This window comes from Ursus arctos, unplaced genomic scaffold (genome assembly GCF_023065955.2).
Source record: "Ursus arctos isolate Adak ecotype North America unplaced genomic scaffold, UrsArc2.0 scaffold_4, whole genome shotgun sequence".
NCBI classification, from domain to species: domain Eukaryota; kingdom Metazoa; phylum Chordata; class Mammalia; order Carnivora; family Ursidae; genus Ursus; species Ursus arctos.
The window spans coordinates 42,451,901-42,471,170 of NW_026623056.1; the positions used below are offsets into that span (position 1 = coordinate 42,451,901).

Consider the following 19,270-nt stretch of genomic DNA (forward strand, 5'->3'; position numbering starts at 1 on the left):
CTCGTGGTGAGCATAGCATACAGAATTGCTGAATCACTATGTTGTATCCTTGAAATTAATGTAACATTGTGTGTCAACTCTACTTCAGTAAAAAAAGGACCCCTTTTAAACATCCTTTATACTTCCATGATAGATGTCATACTTTCCAGTATTCATTAAGAAACATTTTTCATATTCATTTATCAAAATGAATATTTCTTGAGAGAGTATTATTAAGGATCTGGGCCACCAACAAGGTAAACATAATCTCTGCCTTCACGGGGATTATAGTCCAGTGGGGGAGAGAAGCATAAAATGATTCATAGAAATAACTACATATTTACTGTTTGTTAAGGGTTAAGATGAAATCGTGGAGAGAAACCTCCCCTGTGGAAGTGACCTTTATGTGACTTGAAGATGAGTGGAACTGAGCCTGGTTGGGAAGGTAAGTGCAAAGGCCCCTCCCACGGGAGCCTTCTTAACTGGTACCAGCCTAGTTGGGGGCGGGGGGCGGGCAGCACACACTTCATTTAGATATAACTCAACTGGTTAGGAAATAATTCAGTGGAACTGGATTTTACATGGCAAAGCAAAGCACCTCTTTGGTTATCTCTGGAGTACTCAAAAAAGCTGCAGAACCTGCTGGAGATTCCATCCAAGAATGGAGAACGAGTAGGAACAGACATGCAGGTTTGAAGGTCCAGGGGAAAAAAGAAGAGAATTGCATAATCATTTTATCCTACCAAATCCTGCTCATTCGGTGAGAGAACTAGGAAAGATTTTGATTGCTGCAGATTTGCATTTAGGAAGCATTCCCTGGGTACCATGTGGGGACTGAGTTAGAGGGAGCAAGGACACTTTCAAGGAGACGCTTGGGGGATCAATAAGCCTGGGGAAAGATGACAGAAGTCTGGAGGAGAGTCGACAGCAAAAGGGGTGAAAAGAAGTGCAAACATGCGAGGTGTAAATGTAAATACATAAAAACCAAAAACTGCTTATGAATTTGGTGACACTTTTAAGTGTTTGTGTTTATTATGCCAGCATACTTACATGTTGGAAAAATAGTAAAACACTTTGTGGTATTTTGAGTCCTCTGAGCTGCCGCTGCCAAGACGGGATTCGGACCCCCCCGGAGTTCTATGGAGGGAGAGGAAATGAGGGCCAGGCCCCTGAAAGTACAGTGCCAGTCTGCAGTGCAAGTCTGACCCCGGGGCGTGGGGGGGGGTGAAGGAGAGACTGCCAGCAACTCCCGTACCATTTAGCAGGGTTCTAGGGCTGGTTCCCTAATTAGCAGTTGCCCTTTTAAGCTGTGGCTTTGTTTCTATGCCTCAGGGCAGACAAATCTGCTCTCGGGCTCTCAGTGCCATCCCTCCCCATTGCAGATGGCAGCGTGGAGGGTGGGGGTTCCCTTCACGACCCTGTCTCCATCTGTCTTGCTGGTCTCTGTGTGGTCGCTCTATCTTTTGTGGTGCAGGTAATGTTCAGTCAGCCCTCGGTTCTTTAGGAGGAGTTTCTCTGTAAATAGGTATATATTTTGCGTATCTGTGAAGGAGGTGAGTTTAGGATCCATGTTTCCATCTTGGACCAGAACACAAACGGGTCCTTTAAAAAAAAAAAAAGAAATTGCTCGGAAAACCTGTTTTTAGCTCCTTAAAATGATGACACTAAGGCCACACATGGGGTTTTACACGATTTCTCCCCAAAGAACAGGCTCAAGTATGTGATTGGGATGAAGGATTTGGGGAACAAGAAAATCACAATATGAAATAGAAACAGCATCAGGAAGGTCAGAATTCCGTTTTCTCGAATACTTGTCCTTGATTTAAACAATAAGCATTCCTTTAGAGGAAAAATCAGAGAAAAGGAAAGTGTGTGTCTTTTGTACTCTAGCCAAGCCTTTGTGAAGAAAATGGAAACTGGGGACCAAGAAGGGCAAACCTGAAATGAGCACTTTCCTCTGGGATAAGTGTTTGGAGAGAAAGCTCCAGATGGGACAGACTTCCCCTACCTGAGCTGAGGGCCCACATGGTGCCTCAAGAGGAGATGGAAATTTGGATTTGAAAGTGAAATATCCTACAGTTTCTTGTGGGCAGCTACTTTAACTTTTACAAAATAGTGTCCAGGCCAAACTCTTCAGCCAAAATTTGCATCCTTTGTGTTATTAGACCTTCTCCCTTTGCTCCCAGTTATGCTTTTACCGCTCATGTTGTCCCAGGGCCTGCTCAACTCCTGACTTCTTGGGTTCTGACTCCTGCTCTAAATGCCATGTGTGCCTTTGACCTTAATGAAAAATTTCTCGAAAAACAAGGGGTAAATGAGGTTACGGGTTTTCCAGCTCTTGATCCTCATATTGCCCAGACCTCCACTCCTACCACCAGGCCTCCAGGCCAGGACCCCAAGAACAAGTAGACAGGGCTTCATGCCAACAAAAAGTGACAGCCCCCCAAATACCCTGGGGCTTTGCCAGATTTGTACAAGCATAACTTATTATTTTGCTGGCAGAAGAGTGAGATAAATGAGGACTCAGAGGACCAACAAAAACTGAAGGCTGTCAGGACTAAAGCAAGCTCAGACATTGTGGAGCCTTGGCCTGAACTTGATGCCAAAAGGGGAGTGTTGAGGTCACACCCCAGATGTCTTGGTTGGCATCAAAAAGCTCCAGAAAGAGCCAATCGTTTAAATTCTTCCCTTCATTCTGGGCCAGAAATTCTTAATTCCAAGGAGGAAGTACGGCAGAAAGAAGGAGGGGACCTCAGAGCAGAACGAACTCCTGGACTCTGATTTATGGGCACGACGGTCGGATTTGGGCATGTGACAGTAGATCACCGTTCTTGTGTTTGCTGACACAGCTTTGAAGCCCTCATCCCCATCTCCAGGCTCTTGGCCAGAACTCAGATGGAAGAGACAAAATAATAATAATGGGGACCAATTGTGGAGGAATATGTCAGCGAGTATGACATTCATGAAGATTCTGTTCGGGGGAGACGAACTGCAAAAAATTGAATATTGAAACTAGCAGTTGTCAGAATTCTTTTCCCCGATCCCCACATGCCCCTGCAAAGTTTTATAATAAATATCAATTACCCAGTAGGAGAGGTGTGAGTTAACAGCCATCACCAGACATCTGGCTTCCGAAGCACCTTTGCCAAAGAGAGCACAACCTGTGCAACTGGATCTGAGCAGCCTTCACTCTCGGTGGTCTCGAGCATCCTTGCACCCAGAGAAAGGAATCACTTTGCTATTTTATTTAATGGTTTATTTATATTTTTGCATAACATATTTTGGCTGTATGACTTTCTGGACTTCCCTCTTTTACAACCAACAATCGCACTGAAATGTGAAATGTGCCTAAAATTAACAAAGGCAATGTCTCATCCCACCTCTCCGATCCTATTTAGGCTTGAAGAAGTGGGACAACAGCAGACAGGGTGCAAAGCAGAGGAGCAGAGAGACCTGGGGTTGCTCCCAGCTTTGTGCCTGCAAAGCTGCTCATCTGTGACCTGAAGTCAGCCACAACAGTTGTCTCAGTCTTAGAGGGAGTTGTCTTTTGAATGACGGATTAGAATTAGATCATCTCCAAGGGCCCTGGTTGCTCTAACACTCTACTGCTGAACTCAGGCTGACATCCGAGACAGACTCATGGGACTTATCTTCAAGTTTTCATTCCTATAATGATATGTGGATGACTAGGGGCTGAAGTGTTGGGAAGATACCTTGGAAATTTCCCCATAGAGACGTCAAGAGGAAAGAGTTCACAGTCTTTTTGCACCATTTCTGCCGAGTGTTCCTTATTTCTCTGGTCAAGAAATATAAGTTTTGAGAATATCTTCAAAAATAGTATGGCTCTCTCCTTCTCCTCTACCCCTGGAGGTTCCACTGGGTGATGAAGGTCTGAAAGAGATGCGGGAATCCAGCCAAGCACTGCCTTACCGCCCCCCCCCCCCCCACACACACACTCACAGGAAGGAGGATCCAAGAATCTGCCGACAGCCAGCAGGGGGTCCATTTTGAGCCATCTGCAGATACTTTAGAGAAATTGTTCTCTTTCAATGAGGAAAAGCCACACATACACAAAAACATGCTCCCTACCTATTTCCTGACCCATTGCAGACCACCAGTCTCTTCTCACCAGTCATTCTTCCAAAATGTAAACTATACCACAACACCCATAATGCTTCCGTTTCAATTTCTGAGGCAATATTTTCAAGATCCTTGAAAGCTAGATTGACAACAGCCATCCTATGACTTCTTTTTTAAAAAAAATCAATGGTTATGTGGCTGTTTCATATCTATTTCTGAGTAACAGTTCACCCCAAAATTTAGTGTCGAAACAACAATTTCTTTCTCATGGGGTTCTGTGGGTTGATGGGGAGGTTTTTCTGGTAGGCTCATCCAGGCTCACTCATTTTGCTGCATTCAGCTAGAGAGAGTCCCTGACTCCTTCACTGATGTCTGGTAGGTGGCCCTGGCTGTTGACTAGAAGAATTTGGTTCTCCTCTGAGAGGCCTCTTATCTTCTAGTAGGCTAGACTGGTTTCCTTACATGGTGGTTTCAGAGCAGCACTTCAAGGGAACAAAGTGGAAGCCACAGGCGTCTTAGAGCCTAACCTCAGAAGTTCTACATAATTTCTGCCATATGCATTGGTCAAAGTAAGTCACAAGTCCAGAGCAGAGTTAGGAGGTGGGGAAACAGACTATCTCTTGATGGGAGGCACAGCAAAGTCAAAGAGACATGTGTGCAGGAATTGGAGGACTGTGGACTGTTCTCTTTACCTCTACCTACTGCAGATAACTTTTAAAATGATTTTTAAAAAGTAAAACATTATAACTATGGAAAAAGTGGAAAATGTATCAATAATTATAAATAAGGAAATAAAAATCACCCTTAATCCCACCACCCCAAGAGAATGACTGTTAATATCATCAGCGTATGTACGCCCAGCATTTTTCTATACATCTTTACATTAGGTCAAGATATACATACTGTTTTGTTCCCTGATTTTTAGAATCCAACAGCATGCCCTAAACATTTTCTCATAATGTACTTAATCTTATATTAATGTGCTGTGACTTATTTATATATTTTGTGTATTTTTACTACTATAAATAATCATATAGTGAACTTTTTCATATAAATCTTTGTGCATATCTCTGGTTATTTCTTTAAGGTTAAGTTCATAAATTAGAATTGCTGGGTCAAAAGAAATATATTTTAAGACTTTGAGATATTTTGCCAAATGACTTCCCATAAAAAATTTAAAATAATTTTATGTTCTCAGCAGAAGAATACAAGGAATCCCTATTTTCCCCTTTTCCTTAACCCTGGTGAATCTGAGAGGTGAAACTGACATTCATAGCTATCTCAATTTGTATATCATTGTCAATAATGTTGAACATTTTCCCATTTTTATCAGCCATTTGCATTCTCTCACCAATACAGTCTACTGCTTGTCTCTCTCTCTCTCTCTCCCTGGAAATATCAAGAAGAAAAAATGGAGAAGTCATGTTTCTTGCTCATTCTTAGTGGTGATAGAAGCTTAATGCCGTAAATGACTTAAAGGGTAAGGGTCTCACTGTGGATACATCATAGGTTCATAGTCTAATAATTAGACATCAGTAAGTATCTCTGCTCTGCCCAGTTGTTTCTCTTCCCTAACATCTGATGCCTTACTAGATTTTAAGTAGTTCGGGAGCAAGAATCATTTCTTAATGCTTCTCTGTGTCTCCAGCACCTACAGATGGCAGATGTCAATGGTTGTTGGTTGGCTGGTTGAATAACTGAATGGATGAATGTTGGCCTAAGAATTTTTCTACCCTTCTATCTGATTCTATCCTGCTTCAACTTGAGAGACAAGCTAGAGTTTTTCATGCTGTTGAAATATACCATGCTACTGAAATATGCCATGAGGATATTTCTGTTAACTTTCTAAGGACTATCACTGAGTTTTGGTGCAAAAGGATCAATCCTGGCATACCCCAAATGTAGTAGTGCATTATTTCAAATAATGGGTTGCCCAGTCTCCCTGGCTCTTATACCCCATGTTCTCCTCATTTAGCTCTACACCAGCATCCAGCCAATATTCATTTTCTAAGCCTTTCTGATCCATCTCTGCTCATAAAATTAATTCTAGCTTTCCTTCCGCACCTCTCCTCTACCTTCTTTTGAGCATATAACTTTTTTCCCTTTCTTCTCTTTCCCTCCCTGCCTCTCCCTTCTTCCTTCCTTCCTTCCTTCCTTCCTTCCTTCCTTCCTTCCTCCCTCCCTCCCTCCCTCCCTCCCTCCCTCCCGTCCTCCCTCCCTACCGTCCTTCCTCCCTCCCCTCCTCCCTCCCTCCCCTCCTCCCTTCCCCTCTCCCACCCTCCCTCCTTGCCCTTCCCTAGCCTTCCCAGGCCTTCCCTCCCCTTTCCTCTTCCCCACCAGACTTGGTCTCATGAGACATAATTATTTTATCACTTTAAAGTGCTCACATTTATAATAACTACTTGTCCATAGGAGAAAGAGACTAATATAATGATAATTAAGGAAAGGTTTTTCCATTAAGACTCCTTCTTCTCACAGACACAGGAGACAGAATAACAAGTATAGAGGAGAGCACTGAGCTAGAATGGCTGCCATGACAGGTGATCCCAGGGTGAATCTAATAATGCAGACTTGATCTATGTCACTTTTAAACCCTTCCACCAAAATGCTATCCACTTCCGGGAAAATCTACATGTTTTTGCCTCCTTTAGCCTCCACCATGCTCAACCTCTTTCTTTTCACTATTCTCTTCTCCAGACTCTTCCTTCATTATTCCTTCCAGTGTCCCTTACGGCAGTCATCTCCATCCAGGATCTCTGTCTCTCACCTCTGCTTTTGTCCACACCCAACAGTTGAGTCTGTTAGCCTAGTATTACTACAACTAACTTAACAACAAATGCCAAGAACATACTATCATCTATTAGACATTTCCAGCATCCAAAGGACCTGGATGGTCCAATTACTGATCTTTTGGACAAATAAATTCACTGAGCCACTCAGGAATACTCTTTTTGGGCACTGGAATGCAAATTTTCTTCTTATAACCGACTTGCACCTGATTAGAACCTTGATGAGTGAAGATATTTTATGGGTTCACAGCTAATGGACAGGATCAACTCATCAAGTTTTATAGAGCCATTTTTTTTTCTCTGCTTGATGATGCAGAACTCTGCAGTCTTAATCAGGTACCTCTGTACCCCTTGAACCGATTCCAAGATAATTTTTGAGGGATGTATTGCCCTATCTCCAAGCAAATCCATGACTAACCTCTATTCAGGGTGGGTCAGCCTCTCATTTCTTTTTTTTTAGGTTTTTAATTAAATTCCAGTTAGTTAACACACAGCGAAATATTAGTTTCAAGTGTAGAATTTAGCCGTTCAACACTTAACATACAACACCCAGTGCTTCTCACAACAAGTGCCCTCCTTAATCCCCATCACCTGTTTAACCCATCCCCCCCACACCTCCCCTCTGGTAACCATTACTTTGTTCTCTATAGTTAGGAGTCTGTTTCTTGGTTTGCCTCCCTCGCTCCTTTTTTTCCCCCCTGTGCTCATTTGTTTTGTTTCTCTAATTCCACATATAAGTGAAATCATATGGTATTTGTCTTTCTCTGACTGACTTATTTCACTTGGTATTATACTCTCCAGCTCCATCCATGTTGTTGCAAATGGCAAGATGTCATTCCTTTTTTTGGTTGAATGGTATTCCAGTGTGTGTGTGTGTGTGTGTGTGTGTGTGTGTGTACCACAACTTCTTTATCCATTTATCTATCGATGGACACTTGGGCTTCTTCCATAACATCGCTGTTGTAGATAATGTTGCTATAAACAGGGGGGGTGCATGTATCCCTTTGAATTAGTGTTTTTGTATCCTTTAGGTAAATACCTAGTAGTGCAATTGCTGGATTGTAGGGTAATTCTATTTTCAACTTTTTGAGGCATCTCCATACTGTTTTTCGGGAATCTCCATACTCTTTTCCAGAGTCAGCCTCTCAATTTTTATCTGCATTTCAGTTTTGTTTGTTTGTTTAACAGGCTCCATGCCCAGTATGGAGCCCAATGCCAGGCTGGAACCCACGACCCTGAGATCAAGACCTGAGCTGAGATGAAATGTCGGATGCTCAACTGACTGAGGCACCCAGGCACCCCTGACTTCAGTTTTTACATCGAATATCAACCTGACTGGTTTTTCATGTACTGTCTAAAGTATATGCATCCACAAGATGAAATAGTAGCACTTCCATGCCTCATCAGAGAACTCTCCACCTCTAGCCAAAGACAGCTAGAAATTTGTGCTTGAGACACCTGCAAACTTCCTGTGGCTATTGGTTTTTCTGGTCTCCTATTTTTTTCAGATGTACCATGAGTTTTTAAAAATTAAACATACATTCAAATGCAAGTTATAAACTGTAAACAGGTACAAATAGGTTTACTATAAAACATATAAAAACAGAAAAGGTTAAAGAATGAGAAAACTGAAAACGAGAAACTGTATTATTTACTTCTTATAACGCACGGATTGTTTTACGTATTTCCACATTCCACATTGAAGACCTCTGCCACATGCACAAGGGAAGTCATAGGAAAAGAATGCTGTGCCTTAGCTTAACCTGTCATAGATGATCCCGTCAGCCCCAGCACCATCTTTCCTACCTTTACTTTTCTTAATTGCTCAGTTACTTTTACTGAGATTTAAGGTCCCAGTTTTTCAGCCTCTGCTCTATGCTACCAATTTTTTAAAATAATTTTTATTTTGTTATATTAGTCACCATACAGTACATCCCCAGTATGCTACCAATATTTCAAACTTTATTTACATACTATAAAATAAAATGAAAAGTGAGCAGTAGAGGATTGGACGGCAGAGGAGATAAAAATGATAAAAAATTTGCCTCCACATTTGAGTGATTGGGCAACCAGTGCGCTCTTAGGAAGAAGATAGCTCCAAAGAGAGAAGAATGTTAAGATTCCACTTAGTTTGTCTACAAATTTTGGAGGAACGAAAACCTTTCTTCCATCTTCTTTGTGTGAGACCTACTGACTGTTTTCCAGGGATGCTGAGGTGGAAGCTCTAACGAGCAGTGGTTTTTCCCTGGCAACACCCTTATAGCATAAGCAGTGACTGCCAAGGTCAGGGACGAAGGCAAGAAGCAGGGTACGTTGTCTGCAGAGAATTTAAAAGCAAGAATAAATCTGAGTAAAAGTCTATTCAATTTTTATTATCACCATACACTGGCAATTCTAAATAATGTCAATGGTGAAATACTCCTCCCACAAAACATTGTTAGTCTAAAAAATTGCTCTGATTACTGTTGAGTATCTTTTTTTTTTAGATTTTATTAATTTATTTGACAGAGAGATAGAGAGCACAAGCAGGCAGACCAGCAGGCAGAAGGAGAGGGGAGAAGCAGGCTCCCCGCTGAGCAGAGAGCCCGACATGGGGCCCCATCCCAGGACCCTGGGATCATGACCTGAGCCAAAGGCAGATGCTTAACCGACTGAGCCACCCAGACGCCCCAGTGTTGAGTTTTAATAATATTTGTGTAAACTTAAAATTAACACCTTTTAATTTCTCATCCTTTAATAAGCAACGTATTCTACATGGAAGTTAATTCAGGAAACTTCCACTTATATGGATACGCCCTATATATTCAGTCTCAGCTCTCAACCCTCATTTTTTTTTTTATCGAAATGTAGTTGACACACAAGGTTACATTAGTTTCAGGTGAACACACCACAGTGGTTCAATAGGTCTGTACATTATGCTCTGCTCACCACAAGTGCAGCTGTCATCTGTCACCATGCAACACTATTACAGTGTCATCGACTAGATTCCCTTTTTATCCCTGTGACTTATTCATCCCATACCTGGAAACCTGTATCTCCCTCTCTCCTTCACCATTTTGCTCATCCTTGCCCTCCCCTCTCCCCTGACAACCATCAGTTTGTTTTCTCTATTTATGGGTCTGTTTCTGCTTTTTGTTTGTTGGTTTATTGGTTGATTCATTTGTTTTGTTTTTTAGATTCTGCATTTCAGTGAAATCATATGGTATTTGTCTTTTTCTGACTGATTTGTTTCAATTAGCATTATACCCTCTAGATCCATCCATGTTGTTGCAAACGGCAAGAGCTCATCCTTTTTTATGACTAATATTCCATTATATATATACATATATAATACACACACACACATAGACACCACATCTTCTTTATCCATTCATCTGTTGATGGACACTTGGGCGACTTCCATATCTTGTCTCCTGTAAATAATGCTGCAGCAAACATAGGGGTGCATATATCTTTTCAAATTAGTATTTTATTGTCTTTGGGTAAATACCCAATAGTGGAACTACTGGATTGCATAGTATTTCTATTTTTAATTTTTTGAGGAACCTCCATACTCTTTTCCACAGTGGCGATAGCCAATTTACAAGTATTCCCTTTTCTCCGCCGCCTTGCCAACACTTGTTATTTCTTGTGTTTTTGAGTCTAGCCATTCTGACAGGTGTGAGATGATATCTCATTGTGGTTTTGACTTGCATTTCCCTGGTAATTACTGATGTTGAGCATCTTTTCATGGGTCTGTTGGCCTTCTGCGTGCCTGTGGAAAAATGTCTATTCAAATCCTCTGCCCATGTTTTGATCAAATTACTTATTTTTATAATATTGAGTAGTATGAGTTCTTCATATATTTTGGATATTAACCCCTTATCATATATATCATTTGTAAAGATCTTCTCCTATTCAGTAGGTTGTCGTTTTGTTTTGGTTTCCTTCACTGTGTAAAATCTTTTTATTTTGGTGTAGTCCCAATAGTTTATTTTTGCCTTCGTTTCCCTTGCCTGAGGAGACATATCTAGAAAAATGTTGCTAAAGCCAGTGTCAGAGAGATTACTCCCTATGTTTTCTCCTAGAAGTTTTATGATTTCAGGTCTCACATTCAGCTCTCTAACCCATTTGAGTTTATTTTTATGTATGGTGCTAGGAAGTGGTCCCGTTTCATTCTTTTGCATGTGGCTGCCAGTTTTCCCAACACCATTTATTGAAGAATCTCTCTTTTTTCCATTGTATATTCTTGCCTCCTAGGTCATAGATTAATTGACTAGATAAGCATGGGTTTATTTCTGGGCTTTCTATTGTCTTCTATTGATCTATGCACCTATTTTTGAGTCAGTACTGTACTGTTTTTAATAATTATAGCTTTGAAGTATATTTGAAATCTGGGATCATGTTACCTCCATTTCTGTTCTTCTTTCTCAAGATTGCTTTGGTTTTTCAGGGTCTTTTGTGGTTCTATACAAATTTTAGTATTATTCTCGTTCTACAAAAAATGCTGTTGGTATTTTGATGGGGATTGCTTTGAATCTGTAGGTTGCTTTGGGTAGTATGGACGTTTTGACAATATTAATTCATGAGCATAGAATATTTTTCCATTTGTGTTGTCTTCATTTTACTTCATCAATGTTTTGTGCTTTTCAGATTATAGGTCTTTCACCTCCTTGGTTAAATGAATTGCTAGGTACTTTATTCTTTTTGTTGCAGTTATAAATAGATGGTTTTCCTGATTTCTCTTTCTGCTACTGTTACTAATGTATAGAAATGCAACTGATTTCTGGGTGCTAATTGTGTATCCTGCAACTTAACTAAATTTATTTATTCTAAGTTTTCTGGTCTTCAGGGTTTTCAATGCATTGTATCATGTCATCTGCTAATAGTGACAGTTTAACTTCTTTACCAATTCGGAAGCTTTTTTCTTGTGTGTGTGTGTGTGTGTGTGTGTGTGTGTGTGTGTGGTTGCTGTGGCTAGGACTTCCAGTATTATGTTGAATAAAAGTGGGAGTGGACATCCTTCTCTTGTTTCTGATCTTAGAGGAGCTCTCAGCTTTTCAACATTAAGTATTATATTAGCTGTGGGTTTATTATATGGCCTTTATTATATTGAGCTATGTTCCCTCTAAATTCACCTTGTTGAGAATTCTTATCATGAATGGATGTTGTACTTTGTCAAATGCTTTTTCAGCATCTATGGAAATGATCATATGGTTTTTATCCTTTCTCTTGTTAATATGGTGTATCATGTTAATTGATTTGTGAATATTGAACGAACCTTGTATCCCTGGAATAAGTCCCATTTGATTGTGATGAATTATTTTTTAATGTATTGCTGAACATGGTTTGCTAATATTTTATTGAGGATTTTTTTACATCTACGTTTATCAGGATATTGGCCTGTAGTTTTCTTTTTCTGTAGTGTCTTTATCTGTTTTGGTATGAGGGTTATGCTGGTCATAGAATGTATTTGGAAGCTTTCCTTCCTCTTCTATTTCTTGTAATAGTTTGAGGAGAATAGGTATTAACTCTTTTTTAAATACTTGGTACAATTCACCTGTGAAGCCATCTGGTCCTGAGCTTTTTTTTGTTGTGATTAATAGTTCAATTTCATTACTTGTTATCAATGTATTCACATTTTCTATTTCATCCTGATTCAGCCTTAATAGATCGTATGTTTCTAGGAATGTATCCATTTATTTCTAGGTAGTCCAATTTGTTGACATATAATTTTTCTTATTACTCTCTTATTATCATTGTATTTCTGTGGTGTCAGTTGTTACTCTGCTCTTTCATTTCTGATTTTGTTTATTTAGGTCCCTTCTCTCTCTCTCTCTCTCTCTCTCTCTTTTAATGAGTCTGGCTAAAAGCTTAGCGATTTTGTTTATTTTTTCAAAGAACCAGTTCTTTTTTTAAAAAAAAAAGATTTATTTATTTATTTGAGAGAGAGAGAGTGAGCTAGAGCACATGGGTGGGGGAAGAGGCAGGAGGAGAGAGGGTGCAGACACCCCACTGAGTGGGGAACCTGACATGGGGCTTGATCGCATGACCCATGAGATCACAATCTGAACCAAAACCAAGAGTCAGAGGCTTAACCAACTGAGCCACCCAGGTGCCCTTCAAAGAACTAGTTCTTAATGTCATTACTTTTTTCTTTCTTTCTTTCTTTCTTTTTTTTTTAGTTTTTATTTCATTTACTTCTATTCTGATCTTTATTATTTCCTTCCTTTTACTAACTTGGGGTTTGTAATATGCCTTCATTTCTATTTTTAAAGTAAGTTCATGACACTTTGGAAACATTCAAGTTTGCCTTTGTGTCTACAACTCCTGTCCTGCTATGTATTTATATCTCAAATTTATATCTCACCTTTCCCCTGAACCCCAGACTTGTATACACAACTCTTATGCCACAGCTCCACCTGGATGTCTAATAGGCCTATTGAATTGACTCTGATCAAATATGATTTAACATTCTTGCCATATCTGTTCTGTCCCCAGGGGTCCCCATTTTAGCAAATGGCATCATTCTTCAACAAGTCATTTAGAATATAACTTGATCTTTCATTACTCTGTTTCTCCTGTATCTCATACCCTGTGCATTAGTAGAACTTAAAAGGCTCAACCTTCTGTATGTAACGAAAATTTATCCAGTTCTCACTCCTTCCCTTACTACCATTTGATATCCGGAACTGTACAAAAGCTTGCTGCTGGGTTTCCTTGCTTACCTGTTTTCCTCCAGTCTCTTCCATAGCAGTGGCCTTAGTAAGCTTTGTAAAACATAAATGATCTTATGTAAATAAGTCATATCATCACTCCCCTGAGCAAAATGCTCCAGTAATTTCCCATCAAATTTACAATAAAAACCAGAGGCCGTACGTTGGTTTACAAGTGCTGTATAACCGTCCTGGCCCCAGTTGTGTTTTTGGCCACTTTTCTCATTTCTCTGTCCTTATTCTTTTCACTCTCTTCGGCCACACTGCCTTTGTTACTATTCCTTCCCACCTTATGCTTTTTATATTTGCTTGCCCCTTAGCCTGAAACATTTGTCCCAGCGTTTTCTGTGCTTTACCCCACACATCCACAGGTCACTGTTTACAAGTTATCTTTTCTGAGATGTCGTCCCTGAACGCACTGCATTCTATAAAGCACAGAAGTATACTCAATTGCCTTGCCTTCATTTCTTCTCCTTCAGGGCATTTTTCAATATCTGACATATTATAAATTTATTTTCCACCCTAGAGTGTAGTCTCAAGAGCGCAGAAACCTTGCCTACATTGCCCGCTGCCCACCAGAGCTACGATTTGTATAGAGAAACTCTATAGTCACTGAATTAACAAATGGACAAATGTACCCAACTTTTATACCAAACCCAAGTCTGTGCTCTTTCCTGCTCTTTATCACTCTTTTGTTTCCTCAGCTCCTATTGGGGCATTAAGGAAGCATCCTTGACTTTTTGCTAGCGTCATCGAGCCCCATTCTCGAAGTTTCCTGAGAGAGATATGTCGAAGAAATAGCTGGTCCTCAGAGGGCATCTTTAGGGAAAGGGGCAGTGAGTCTAGCCACAGCAGCAGCAGAGTCAGGCTTCCCCACCTGACTGCCTCCGACAAGGGTTATCCAACAGCCATTCTCTGCTTCTTCATCTTGCTTTTAAATCATGGGATTCAATCCTGGTGACCATGTATCCCATCCTAGAGAATAAATCACATATGAGCCCAATGGTCTTATATAAGGGGTTGTAGCGATCTACTCAATTTCTTGGTCACACTGGAAAGGGAGGTCATGTGACCCAGAACTGAACAGTGAAATATAAGGGGAAATCTGCTTGAGTTTCTAGGGAAAAATCTTGCTTCCAAAATGAAAAGGCAAAGCCTCCAGAGAAAATGGCCTTGCCCCAGTCCTTCCTTCCTGCTCAGGATCTTGGCTGAGGCTGTCATGATGCCTGCCGACTTGGGACTAACAAGAGAGCAGATCAAGGATAAAAATCCAGTGAACTGAGGATGGTAGGGAAAAGGGGCAGAGATCAGGCCGGTGACGACCCTGTCGAACCTCCAACGAGAACCTTGCCATCAAACACTAGGCTTCTGGTTAAGTAAATAGTAAACTTTCCTGTTCATAAACCACTGCTAATCAGGTTTTCTGTTACTTTCCCACAGATGGAATAGCCAGGCACAGTAAAATGATGTCTAAACAGGTGACAAATAGGGTTTTGCTGAGACCCTAAAGTCACCTCTTCCTAATGAAGGATCAAACAAAAGGCCTATAATATGGGGCCATTAACAGAAGGCGTGGGTGCTGTCCTTATCAGGTTGCCAAGAAGAAAGCAGAGGGAAGAACAGAAAGGCGGGAGAGCTCCCCTTGGCAGAGAACCAGAGCAAAGGCAGCTGTTGCTTATTGTGGACACACTGAATTTATCACAGTTGTGTGTCACACCCTAGCAGGCATTTCTTTGAAAATGTACTGGGGAGTGTGCTTGTATGTTGTGCTTGCTTGTGTGTGGAGGCGTGTCCACGTCAGTACCACAGGGTATAAAACATCCTTTCCTGACTAGTCTTTTGCAGACCTTTTCTGAACTTCTTGGTGAGTGAATTTGCCCTGCAGCCACCCTTCCTAAGTCTTCAAACCACTTGGGAGAGATCCGGGCTCTTCCACGCTGATACTGTTGTTCCTCTGTCTGTTCTCTCTTAAAACTCTCCACGTGCTCTTTCCCCTTCTTCCCAGCCATAGTGGAGCTCAGAGACACCAGCATTCTGTCTTTCCTCCAGGCCCCGGGACACTGCTGTTCTCCAGGATGAAGTCTCCCTCCTGCTTCATTCTCATGCTCATCCTCCTCCAGCTGATGACCCCAGGGACTGCTCCGTGTACCTTAGACTCCATTGTGGCTACAAAGATAAAGGAAGCTCTCACCGGCTTAGGTGATTGACTGGGGGCGGGGAGTGGGAGAGAACCCCTGATCATGCCTCCTGCTCCTAAACCTAGCTTGTCTATTCCGTCCCCAATTACCCAACCTCTTTGAAGTCCGTTCAAGCTTAATCTTCCCACCCAGAGCTCTGCTTCCATATCATTTTTGGATTCCTGGCTAGAACTTCAGGTTTCCCCGATGGTGATAGCTTGATGATGGTGGTGGTGAGAAGGAGGATAGTTATAACTTATGAACACTCATCATGAATGAAGTATAATGCAAAGCTTTACATAGATCACTTCACTTAATTATTTTTCACTTTAGAAAGTAAGTACAACTATTACTTTCATTTTACAAATGAGGAAAGTAAACTTCAAAAGCTAGTGAGTACCATGATTATGGACACAGTGATACCTCTGAGGTAAAAGGAGATTTGGAAGGGGATTATGGGAGACAGATATCATGGGCAATATCCCTTCTTCTCTCCTATTCAGAGTTAAATCCTTCCCCAACAAGAAAGATGTCATGTATCAGTATCAAGAACTCAGGCAGACTGTCCTCCTGCCCTGCAGGTGAGTAACTCCATGAGGAGGAATGGTGGGTAAGATGCCCTGTGCCCTCCCCTGACCAGCCCCCCGTCTCATGTCTGTATTATCCTGGGGCCCATTCTCATTTCCCTTAACAATGCTACTGAGGGCTCTTGGGTTTCTGCCTCTTCGCTTCCCACCTCCCTTTCATGACCTCACACATCAGCCCTCCTTCCCTCAGTCGTCCTGTTAATGATTCGTCACCTACCATTCCCCCTGTCATTCATCTCCCTTTCTCCGTCTATTCCCTTATTTGGGTGGGTAAGGCCAGCATAGAGGTAAATATATCATGAAACTAAGCAAAGAAATGCCTAGGTCCCTCACTTTCACAGGTCTCCCTAAAGTTTGTTTTAGTAATTTTTGTATTTTTTTTTCCCCTTAAAGAGGGCTCTCAAAATTGAATTACCTTTCAGCTCCAAAAAACTTAGATCTACCACTGGGCTGCACAGAAATGAAAAATGGTAGGAGTGCCCCCCCCCCAAATCCAAGGGTTCTAATGTCTGCGTCTCATGTGCCCATGCAGGGATGGTTGTCACCGGCTGTGCCTGTGGCTATGGCTGTGGTTCCTGGGATATCCGGGGCGAAACCACATGCCACTGCCAGTGCAGCACGATAGACTGGACCACTGCTCGTTGCTGCCACCTGACTTGAGGGGGAGGAGGAGAAGAACCCAGCTGTGTGACCATGACCGTAATGAAACCATAAGCCAAACAGGAAACCTGACTCAAACTGTCCCTTTCATTTGTTACAACCTGCTTCTTGGGTAGTAAAGACAATTTTTACATCTCTCGTGGTTGTATTTTTGATATTACTGCTCCTGGCTTAGGATTGCTCTAGTCAAAAAATTTCTCCAGCATCCTAATTGCCCCTTCTCAGCAAGGATGAGGAAAAATGTGGGGAGAATGGGAAAAACTGGATTTGATACTCCAGCCTCCTAGTTCCCTCACTGTTTAACAAAAGAACGATGACTGTGCCAGGCATTTTGCTTGGCACTATAAGTACAGAGAAAAAAAATAACATGCATGCCCTTATGGAGCTCACTGAGTAGAACAGTGCAGGCAGACTTTCCAAGGTGGAGACAGGTCATGCCAGTTTTACAAGAATAAATTTCTAGATTCCTGCTTTGCGTATATACTGTTTTCTAAACGTGTCAGAGACCCATTTTGATCAAAGTGATGAATTTGCCATGTCTTTCTCCCCCATAACAAAAGAAAAACACAGCCTTTACCTGCCATAGAACCTCACCATGATTCATCAGCTCGGGGTATAAATATCCGCAGAATGGAAAGGAATGATTTCAAATATTGGCACAAAGGCTGAGTGATCTGGTGACTGGGTAACGAGTCCTTTTATAAGTTGTGAGGCATCTAGTGTTTGATGTAGAAGGGTACCATCCTGTCGTCAATTGGTAGACCGCCCAAAATGGGTTTTTAAGATTTTACTTATTCATTCGACAGAGACAGAGACAGCCAGCGAGAGAGGGAGCACAAGCAGGGAATGTGGGAGAGGAAGAAGCAGGCTCCCAGCGGAGGAGCCTGATGTGGGGCTCGATCCCATAATGCCGGGATCAAGCCCTGAGCCGAAGGCAGACGCTCAACCGCTGTGCCACCCAGGCCCCCCCCCAAAATATTTTTAATAATAAGTTGCAGTATAATTTTTAACAAATACTTAAAAGGAATTCAAATGAAGTGAATGATATTACTACAATAAAATTTTCCCTCCCTGCATACTTAATTATGAAGTTGTCATCTTAAAGCTTTTAACTATGAACAGAAAAAAGGGAAATATACTTGGCTCTCAACCTCATCTCTCTCTAGGATTATTTGTTCATGGAGATATAAACTACTCAAAGGGGAAAAAAAGCAGCTCCATCTCTCTCATTAAGAAATACATTTCCAAAATATACTGTTTGTGTTTATTACTTATCAAAATTTGTTACAAATGTTTTGTTCAATTGTGTACTGTTAATTGGTGTAATAATAACTCAATACCCCTACTTATGGCAAGTAGAGTGAGTCTCTTAAAATATAAACCAAAATCATGTCACATTTCTGCCAAATTATATATTCCAGTGACTTCTCGTTACACAGAAAATAAAATCCCAAGTATTTATCATGGCCAGCATGATCTGCATCTAGCCCCTGGAAGTATCTCCAGCCTCATTTCTAATCCTTCACCCTGGCCACATCTGAGTTCTTGGTGCTCCTAAAGGCAATAGCCACCCTCCCAGCTTGGGGCCTTTCTACTCCATGGCCCCCAGATAGTTACATGGTTCTCCACACACAAGGTCAATCATCATTATTTCAGAGAAGCCTTTCTGGCATGCTCTATCTCTTGTCATTTTCTTCTTCTTCTTCTTTTAATACTTTTTAGTCTTGACTTCAAAATATGTATTTATCGGTTAATGTATGATCTCTCCCTTTGGAACATGTAATCCATGAAAGATGAAACTTTGTCTAACTTGCATATCATTGAATCCCCGGTGCTTAGAATGATACCTGGCCCGTGGAAGAGCTGCAATGAGCAAATGAATTAGTGTCCTACCAAGTCCGAGTCAGCTCCCTCTCGTGCCTCTATCCCATTTCTGTGGTCATTGAGGGACAGACACTGTTTTACTGGTCTCCGGGTCGCGCGCTCAAGGTGCCTGTAGAAGAAATAACTGTACATCAGAGGGCACATCTTTTAAAGAAAAAGTCAAGGTGAAGATGGAAGCCAGAGGGGTTAGCAACAGCAGAAGCAGAAATTGGATTTTGTAGCTCTGGCTGATATGGGTGCCCACTGAGTGGCCAATTTCCCCTTTCTCTGTGTGAACAGCGTCCTGGTTTCACTCAGAATAGTAATGTGCCCAGTCCTGGGGGATAAATTACTGTTTAAGTCAATAATGGAGCCACTGTTCCTCTTGGCCAAATACTCTCTTTCCTAGATACCTTTGCATGGGGTGGAGTTGGGACATG

The 19,270-nt window shown here is 41.4% G+C and overlaps 1 protein-coding gene across 2 annotated transcripts; it reads left to right on the plus strand.

Moving 5' to 3' along the window:
• Positions 1-401: 401 nt before the first annotated feature.
• On the plus strand, positions 402-17,099 carry RETNLB (resistin like beta). Of its 2 annotated transcripts, none has more exons than XM_026500203.3 (4): positions 402-424; positions 15,593-15,742; positions 16,224-16,301; positions 16,840-17,099. In XM_026500203.3, exons 2-4 carry the CDS (start codon positions 15,619-15,621, stop codon positions 16,965-16,967), a joined length of 330 nt encoding a protein of 109 aa, XP_026355988.1. In that variant the 5' UTR covers positions 402-424; positions 15,593-15,618; the 3' UTR covers positions 16,968-17,099. The 2 variants fall into 2 exon arrangements, with proteins under 2 accessions (XP_026355988.1, XP_057162729.1); XM_057306746.1 differs by lacking the exon at positions 402-424 and adding an exon at positions 15,335-15,407.
• Positions 17,100-19,270: the final 2,171 nt, after the last annotated feature.

Excerpts from the sequence above, each read along its gene's own strand:
- RETNLB (XM_026500203.3), top strand. The coding sequence starts at position 15,619 with ATGAAGTCTCCCTCCTGCTTCATTCTCATGCTCATCCTCCTCCAGCTG. Across the intron at positions 15,743-16,223 it reads GGAAGCTCTCACCGGCTTAG|AGTTAAATCCTTCCCCAACA; the intron begins GTGATTGACTGG and ends TCTCCTATTCAG. Across the intron at positions 16,302-16,839 it reads ACTGTCCTCCTGCCCTGCAG|GGATGGTTGTCACCGGCTGT; the intron begins GTGAGTAACTCC and ends GTGCCCATGCAG.